General features: G+C 51.2%; 1 protein-coding gene across 4 annotated transcripts in view; it reads right to left on the reverse strand.

The window, feature by feature from the left end:
• Cltb (clathrin light chain B) overlaps positions 1–9,175 on the reverse strand; it is a 20,559-nt gene extending 11,384 nt beyond the window's left edge. The window contains exons 1-2 of one of the 4 annotated variants that reach the window (XM_042667079.1): positions 8,860–9,175; positions 178–224 (exon numbers count right to left, since the gene is read on the reverse strand). In XM_042667079.1, coding sequence (XP_042523013.1) covers positions 178–224; positions 8,860–9,064 — 252 coding nt within the window. In that variant the 5' untranslated portion in view covers positions 9,065–9,175. The remainder of the gene's footprint in view (positions 1–177; positions 225–8,859) is intronic. The other 3 variants (XM_042667076.1, XM_042667078.1, XM_042667077.1) reach the window with 3 other exon arrangements.
• Positions 9,176–9,273: the final 98 nt, after the last annotated feature.

The raw sequence follows: 9,273 nt of genomic DNA on the forward strand, positions 1-9,273 counted from the left end.
CCCATCAGTGCCTGCGTCCCCTCACAGGACAAGAAAACATATCACCAGCTTCCTCCACACTCCCAACCCAAGGCTCAATGAGTAGCTCTTGGAGCTCTAAGTGAATCAGGATACCAACTGTCAGTCACTGAGACCTACTTGGTGTGTCCCACCACGGCCACCATAGGCTCTTCTTACCTGGAACACATCGCCATTGACCGTCGTCCCCATGTCTTCAGAACCTGCTGGAAAGAGAACCGAGACGGGTCAGCTGGTGAGGGGAGTTCACACCTGTCATCCTAGCTACTCAGGAGGCTGAGGTCTGTGGTTCATGGTTTGAAGGCAGTCCAGACAGGAAGGCCTGTGAGGCTCATCTCCAATGAATCACCCGAAAAGCCAGAAGTGGAGGTGTGGCTCGAGTGGTAGAGCACTAGCCTGGAGTGAAAAAGCCAAAGGACAGCAGCCCAAGTCCTGAGTTCAAGCCCCAATGCCAGCAAACAGAAAGAAACAGAGACACAGCAGGGAGGGGAAGAGGGGCGGAGGGGAAGCAGGTCTATCCTGTAGCAAGCACAGCGTAGCTCTTCATTAGCATCTACGGCCACCCTCTACATCTGCACACATGTACACTGATCTCCTTCTCTGGGAACATAACAGATGTATACACAGCTGGTCCTCATTGGGTGCCAGTGGCTCACGCCTGTCATCCTAGCTCTTCATGAGGCTGAGATCTAAGGACCCTGGTTCAAAGCCACCTTGATCAGAAAAAAAAAAAAAAAAAATCCATGAGACTCTTATTTCCAAGAAGCTACCCAAAAAAGCTAGAAGCAGTACTGTGGCTCAAGTGGTAGAGTGCTAGCCTTGAGCCAAAGAAGCTCAGGGAGAGTGTCCAGGCCCTGAGTTCAAATCCCAGGACTGGCACCTCCATACACACACACACACACACACAAACGCTGGTCCTCAAATCTGGCCTGTTCACATTACATTGCCCAGCAATGATCACGAGTGATTTGCATCACTACCCAAGGGTGACCATTTCTGCCACGCATCTGCAGAATCCCAAACTGAGTGGCCAGGGGTGATGGTCTCCAAGATCACCTGGCAAGTAATAGCGCCTTACCTAAGCCGGCGAGGCTGGAGCTCGCGTCTGGTGAGAAAGCAGAAGCGCTGCAGACTTGGGGTGCAGGCAACCAGGGCAAGACTCCCTGCGCGTCTCTGCCTGCCCCGGTCCAGCCTTGAGCAAACCGCCGCATCTGGTAGGACAGGACTCCAGGTCCTCCCTGGGCACCTGGCCTGTCTGGTCCATGCCCCTCCCATGGGGATTGGATTTCACCATCCGCTGGGACTCCTCCAGGTCCCTTCGCCTGACCTGCATCAGCCAGGTGTTCGTGGCTCAGGCCGGTCATCCCCACTCCGCAGGGAGGCTGAGATCTGAGGTTCTAAGTTCAAAGCCAAGCCAGGCAGCAGAAAAGTCCATGACATTCTTATCTCCAAATGAAGCACCAAAAAGCTGGAAGTGGAGTTGTGGCTCAAGTGGTAGAGTACCAGCCTTGAACAACAACAAAAAGCTTAGGAACTGGGCCCAGGCCCTGAGTTCTAGTGCCAGCGCGGTGCACGCGCGCGCGCACACACACACACACACACACACACACACACATACACACACACAAAAGGCCTAGTGGATTTCTCAGTCCCAGACCTAACTCGGCTCTGGCTCTCCCGTGGCATCAGCCTGCCATACTCACCACAGCCCAACCTCTTCGGTTGTGTGCTTAGTACCTGTTTTCCTCATCACAGGCCGAGTACTTGGAGCACTGACTGGCACTTAACAGGGGTTCAGGACATTCTTGCCAAATGAGCACTTCTAACCTTTCAAGTACAGGTTATGAAGAACTTTCAAGATCTGGCTCTGCCCATTTATCCTGACCTGCTTGCTCTCACAACTCCCCTAAATTCTGCTTCCGTCTCTGGAGATTATCATCATCATCATCATCATCATCATCATCATCATCATCATCACCACCATTATTTAAGACAGGATTATTATTTAAGATAGGATCTGATTGATCCAAGTTCACCTCAGACTTATAATCTTCCACCTTAGATTCCTGAGTACTGGAATTCCTGAGTACAGTCTTTTTTTTTTTTTTTTTTTTGTCAGTCGTGGGGCTTGAACTCTGGACCTGGGGGCTTGAACTCTGGGCCTGGGTGCTGTCCCTCAGCTCTTCAGCTCAACGCTAGCATTCTACCACTTGAGCTACACTGCCACTTCTGGTTTTCTGGTGGCGATAAGAGTTTCATGGACTTTCCTGCCCAGGCTGACTTTGAACCACGATCCTCAGATCTCAGCCTCCTGAGTAGCTAGTATTACAGGCGTAAGCCACCAGCACGAGGCTTGGTCTTTTTTTTTTTTTCTTTGCCAGGCCCGGGGCTTGAACTCAGAGCCTGGTACTGCCCCTGAGCTGCTTTTGCTCAAGGCTAGCACTCTATCACTTGAGCCACAGCACCACTTCCAGCTTTTTCTGTGTATGTGGTACTGAGGAATCTAACCCAGGGCTTCATGCATGCTAGGCAAGCACTCTACCACTGAGCCACATTCCCAGCCCACACATACAGTCTTTTTGTTGTTGTTGGTTATGGGGCTTGAACTCTGGGCCTGGGTGCTGTCTCTTAGCTCTTCAGCTCAAGGCTAGCGCTCTACCACTTGAGCCACAGTGCCACTTCCACTTTTTCTGCTTATGTGGTGCTGAGGAATCAAACCCAGGGTCTCATGCATGCAAGGCAAGCGCTCTACCACTGAGCCACCTTCCCAGCCCCCACACATACAAGCGTAAAGAATCTTTTTGTGTTGGAAGTAGCGCTGTAGCTCAAGTGGTAGAGCACTCGCCTTGAGCTGAAGAGCTGAGGGACAGCGCCCAGGCCCAGAGTTCAAGCCCCACGACCGACCAAAAAAAAAAAAAGAATCTTTTTGTGTGGGTGTGGGTGTTGTTTTTCTTTTTCTTTCTTTCTTTTTTTTTTCTGGTACTAGGGTTTTGAACTTGGGGCTTCACAATTCTTCAACTTGCTTGAATGGCTGGTGTTCTACCATAGAACTATCACTGTTTGCTATTTTTCTTTGCTTTTCTTTTCTTTTTCAGTCATGGGACTTGAACTCTGGGCCTGGGCTGACCCTGAGCTCTTCAGCTCAAGGTGAGTGCTCTACCAGTTGAGCCACAGCACCACTTCCAGTTTTCTAGAGGTTTATTGGAGATAAGAGTCTCACAGACTTTCCTTTCTGGACTAGCTTTGAACCGTGATCCTCAGATCTCAGCCTCCTGAGTAGCTAGGATGATAGGCATAAGCCACCAGCGCCCGGCTGCTGTGTTTTTCTTTAAAAAAAAAAATGTTTTTTTGTGTGTTTTGTTTTTGTTTGTGAGATGATTCTTCAGGACTTTTTTTTTTGCCAGTCATGGTGCCTGAACTCTGGGCCTGGGCGCTGTCCCTCAGCTTTTCAGCTCAAGGCTAGTGTTCTACCACTTGAGCCACAGCACCATTTCAGCTTATGTGGTGCTGAGGATTCGAACCCAGGGTCTCATGCATGCAAGGCGAGCACTCTACCACTGAGCCACCTTCCCAGCCCCTCTTCAGGACTTTTCTACCCAGGCTGGCTTTGATTCTCTCCATCCTCTGTATCTCGGCCTCCTGAATAGCTAAAATCAGAAGCATGAAGGCGAGAATCATTTGTGGATCCATTCTTTCTCTGGACGGTCCAGTTCCCAAGTCACTTCCTCTGGAAAGCCTACACCTGCTTCTTCTTATTAGTGGAGTGTGTGTGTGTGTGTGTGTGTGTGTGTGTGTGTGTGTGTGTGTGTGTGTGCCAGTATTGGAGATTAAACTCAGGGCCTAGGCACTGGTCCCTTAGCTTTTCTGCTCATGAATGGTGCTCTACCACTTGAGCCACAGCGTCACTTCCAGCCTTTTGGTGGTTCATTGGCTACTCAGAAAGGCCTGCCCAAGCTGGCTTTGAACCATGATCCTCAGATCTCCACCTCCTGAATAGCTCAGATGACAGGCGTGAAGCACTGGAACCTGGCTGCACCTGTTTCTTCGACTTCCCTAGGTATGAAAAGGCCTCACTTTTGGTGTAAATACTAGATGGCAAGCCTTGTGTTGTCCCCGCCCACCCCCCACCCCCACCCCCCACCTTGTGTAATGACTTGTAAACCCTGGAGGCAGGTACCGTGTCCTTGTCAGCTTCAAAGAACTCCTTCACAAGAATAAGGGAGCAGCGACTCTTGGCTAAATGGTCATTGCTTGCTCTTTGGGACCCATTCTAACTTTATGAGGCTTCCTAGCTCCTGCAGTGCCTTCCATCAAATAGCCACAGGGCCAAGACACCCCACAGAGGGGTAACTAACCCTGCACCCTCATATAGCTGAGACCTGAAGACCCAGGGCCTAGAAAGACTGCAGTAAGGGATCAGGAATCCCACAGCAAAAAATTCCCACCTGAGGGCTGGGAAGGTGGCTCCGTGGTAGAGCGCTTGCCTAGCATGCATGGAGCCCTGGGTTCGATTCCTCAGTACCACATACACAGAAAAAGCCAGAAGTAGCACTGTGGTTCAAATGGTAGAGTGTTAGACTTGAGCCAAAGCAGCTCAGGGACAGTGCCTAGGCCCTGAATTCAAGCCCCAAGACTGGCACAAAAATAACAATAATAATAATTCCCACCTGACATAAATCCTAATTGATTTTGCAGACAACCACAAAGGTGAATTCCAACCTGTCCTGTCACCTGCTCTCCTGTCTCCTGCGTGGGTTGTTTGCTCCCTAGGGCCCCCGGGTTCCATTCACAAGCATGTGAGTTTACAGGTGAGGCCTTTTTGAATGGGATTGAGAGCCGGGCACTGGTGCCTCAGGCCTGTCATCCTAGCAACTCAGGAGGCTGAGCTCTGAGGATGGCAGTTCAAAGCCAGCCCAGGCAGGAACGTTGGTGAGACTCTTATTACCAGAAAGTCAAAAGTGGGGCGATGTGGGTCAAGTGGTAGAGCAGCAGGGCCTGAGTTCAAGTTCCAGTGGCAGCACATGCACACTGGAATGGGGTTGGAGAGGCAGGCTGACTCCTCTCAGGCTGATCAGCAACAGTCTCAGCCCCGTTGAGTACAGACAGCTCTGGGAATCCACATGCACCGTACACAGATTTCTCCATGTGTGATGAACGCACATTTATCCTGTTGGGGCTGTAAGCAGAACCCAGCAGAGACAGCAGCAAGGCCACTAATACAAATGGTTCTGAGTGTGTGGCTTCCTTCAGAACAAGGGCAGACATGAGTCCAGAACATTCCTAGGTGCTTACTAAAAAGCCCAGCAGGAGAAACAAGACTTGCCCAGAGCAAGTCAGAACCAGGCTTGCAGCCCAGAAAACTGGGTGTGAAAATGTAGCCCTTCTGGATCCTTCCCAAGGAATGGGGGGGTGGGGAGGAGGAGAGGTAGGGGGGAATAAATAGAAACAAAGTAGCCAGCACCCAGGCTGGCCAGTGATCTAACCCAGGGGAGAAGCGTACTGTAGCTGGGACTGGAACACCTCTCTCCCCTTGGGGTACCCCGCACCCTCCCACCCCCAACCAGGTCCCCAGATGGCCATTCAGAAAGGTAGCAGAGAAGATCTCCCCCCCCCCCCCCCACACACACACTGCCGCCAAACAGGTGGGAAGAAGAAAGCACATGATTGGTTGATCTTCTCTGTCACTTCAGGTCCAGGGCCAATCAGTGGCCCAACCTGCCAGAAAGGACCCCGCCCTTCCAGGCTGACTCTAACCAGGAGAGCTGCCCTCAGCCTGAATTCCTCTGGTCCTTCTTGTTGATGGGGTTCTGCAACCTTAGGGAGGGGCGCCTGCACCCAGGGAGGCAGGGTTGGGCCAGGAGAGGTCTCAAGGGGGGTGTGGATAAATGGATACAGTGCAAGAACTTAGCCAGGGAGTTCCCAGAAATTCCCTGGGGCACAGGAAAGGGGGTGTCAGACAAAGAGACGCTGTTTCAGAAGATCTATATTGTATCCAGTGGTACAGTGGCTCATGCCTGTAATCCTAGCTACTCAGGAGGCCTGAGATCTGAGGATCATTCTTTGAAGCCAACCTGAGCAGGAAAGTCTATGAGATTCTTATCCTCCAATGAACCATCAAAAAGCCAGAAGTGAAGGTGTGGGCCAAGTGATAGAGTGCCAGCCTTGAGTGCACAAATGCCACATTCAGGCATCTCCCAAGAGTAACACAACATTTGTGTATTTGTGTGTGTGTGTGTATGTGTGTGTGTGTGTTAGTTCCAGGGCTTGAACTCATGGCCTTGAGCTCTAGCTTGGTTTTTTCACTCAAGGCTAGCTCTCTCCCACCTGCAGCCACACCTCCACTTCCAACTTTTTTCTGGTTGGCTGGAGATAAGAGTCTCATGGACTTTTCTGTCCAGGCTAGCTTTGAACCTCAAACCCCTCAGATCTCAGATCCTGAGTAGCTAGGATCACTCCATTGCCTAGTTCAACACAGCATTTCAAAGAACATGGAGTCCAGAGCTGGGAAGCCTGGAATCAAAGTCACACATCAATCCCTCATATTACAATAGGGCTTGCTACATTTCTCATACGGAGTGGAGAGAGTTGCTTCAACCCCTCAGCCCTGGGAACTGTCTTTCATTTCTGCAACCCCCGCCCCCAGTGGGCGCAGCATGAAGTAGGTGCTTAGTAAATGTCAAGTGAGTACAAACATGATGGCTGGATTATAAACATTTTATATATATATATATATATATATATATATATATATATATATATATACATATATATATATATATATATATACATGCAATGAGCCCATAAACCCCTCCAAAAATGACAAAACAGGAAATAAGATCTATTTGCTTTCACCTATATATTAGGTATGCATGTAATATATATTAGTATATATGTAAGTAATTATATGTGATATATACCATATATGTAATAAATATATAATAAATATTACAGATATGAGTAATATATGACATATAATATATAATAATAGTATGTATTATACATAGTATACATCTATACATATAAAATGTAGTATATTACTATATACACCTGTGTGTATATTGTGTTGGTACTAGGGCCTGGGTACTGTCCTTTAATTTTTTGCTCAGTCATGGTGCTCTATTTCATGAGCCACACCTCCATTTCTGGCTTTTTACTGGTTAATTGAACATAAGACTCTCACAGACTTTTCTGCCTGGGCTAGCTTCGAACCAAGATCCTCAGATTTCAACCTCCTAAGGAGTTAGGATGACAGGCGTGAGCCACCAGTGCCTGGCACTGCTAAATATTTTTTTTTTTTTTTTTGGGTCTGGTCGTGGGGCCTGAACTCTGGGCCTGGGCGCTGTCCCTCAGCTCTTCAGCTCAAGGCTAGCGCTCTACCACTTGAGCCACAGTGCCACTTCCGGCTTTTTTCATTTTGCTTTATGTGGTGCTGAGGAATCGAACCCAGGGCTTCAGGCATGCAAGGCAAGCGCTCTACCACTGAGCCACCTTCCCAGCCCCCTGCTAAAATATTTTAAGAAGTAATTCCTTCTAGCCAGAATCAGAGCAAGAACTTCACTGACAAACACAGTATTATTGAGGGAGCCAGGTCCTGTACCCTGAGATCAGAAGCTAACCATGATAGTAGCCCTGCACCAACTTTGGGAAACCCCTAAGTTAATGGTTACAGAACCCTGAAAGTTCCTGTGTACCCCATTCCTGACCAGGCTGTAACTCAGACAGGCATGTGGAAGACTACACAGTCCAGATGGGAAGAACTAGCCAGGTATCAGTGGCTCATGCCTGTCATCCTGGCTACTCAGGAAGTCGAGCTCTGAGGATCATGGTGCAGGAAAGGCCATATGACTCCAAGAAACTATTCAGAAAAAGCCTGAAGTGGTGCTGTGGCTCAAGTGGTAGAGTGCTGGCCTTGAGCAAAAGAAGCTCAGGGATACAGCCCAGGCCCAGAGTTGAAGCCCCAGGACTGGCAAAAACAAACAAACAAACAAACAAAAAGATGGGAAGGACTTAGTGACTCAGACACATCGTGAAATGTCATGCACTAGTTATTAAATTGTGGCCATGTTGCTTGGTGCTGGTAGCTCATACCTTGAACCCTAGCTACTCAAGAGGCTGAGATCTCCCAAGGGAGATTCAAAGCTAGGTGAACAGGAAAGTCCTTGAGACACTTATTTCCAAGGAACCAGTAAAAAGCCAGAAGTGGAGCTACGGCTCCAATAGGAGAGTGCTCTCAGGGACAGTGCTTTTGCCCAGGATGGGTACCAGAAAAAAAAAAAGAAGAAATGTACATGTTGAGTCTGTGTTTGTCTCTGCCATCTGTTCAGTAATGGTACGTGAAACCATTGGATGTCATTAGCAGGTCCAGCCCAGTGGCCCGCAGGGTGGTCCCCAGGGGAGGATCTGTGCATTCTGGGGGCACCCAGTGTCCCCTACTTCCCACCCCCCCAGGGCTGGATGAGAGCTAAGTGCCCAGGAGCAATGTGATCTGTCCATACCTAGGACACTTTAGGTGGGAGCCTGGGTCAGCCAGGCCATCAGGAGACTCTTAGAACTGGGGGGGGAAGGGGGGGGTTGGATTGACAGACAGACAGGCCTTGTGGGAGCAGATGTGGGGATACAATGTCCCCAGAGTCAGCCCCAGGCCAGGCCTGGGCTCATGCCCCAGGTGGCGCTGGTGGTGGTGGTGATCTCCAAGCCTGGGGTAGGCCTCAGTGGGATCCCCGATCTCCCCCCATCCCCCGGGCTGGGTGGGGTGTGGGGGGGGTCCTCCAGGCCGGGTCTCCCCCACCAGGTGAGGCCTTGGGTCCCCTCAGCCCCCCGGGGGGGCCCCCCTGCACTCACCGCCCCCCGTGGGTCCGGGCTGGGCCGAGGACACCTGGCCTGCGGCAGGTGCCCCGAAGGCCTCCTCCTCGTCGTTCTCGATGCCGGCGATCTCGCTCTCCTGCTGGGCCAGGAAGGCGGCCGCCGGGTCTTCCTCGGCCGCCGCCGCCGCCGCCTCGGGGACCCCGCTGTCGGACGACGAGAAGAAGCCGAAGTCATCAGCCATGTTGTCCGTCCCTCCCACCCCACCCCCGACACCGTGCGGGGCGGCGAGACTGTCGGCTGGCTACGCCCGGGCCTGGCGCGGGGACGGACGGACGGACGGACGGACGGGCGGGCGGCGCTGGGGCTGGGGGGGCGGAGGCCCCGCACTTCCTCCTCCTCCTCCTCCTCCTCCTCCTCCTCCGCCGCCGCCGCCGCCGCCGCCCGGGCCCG

Source organism: Dipodomys spectabilis, unplaced genomic scaffold (assembly GCF_019054845.1).
Source record: "Dipodomys spectabilis isolate Male_0828 unplaced genomic scaffold, ASM1905484v1 ptg000375l, whole genome shotgun sequence".
Taxonomy (NCBI): domain Eukaryota; kingdom Metazoa; phylum Chordata; class Mammalia; order Rodentia; family Heteromyidae; genus Dipodomys; species Dipodomys spectabilis.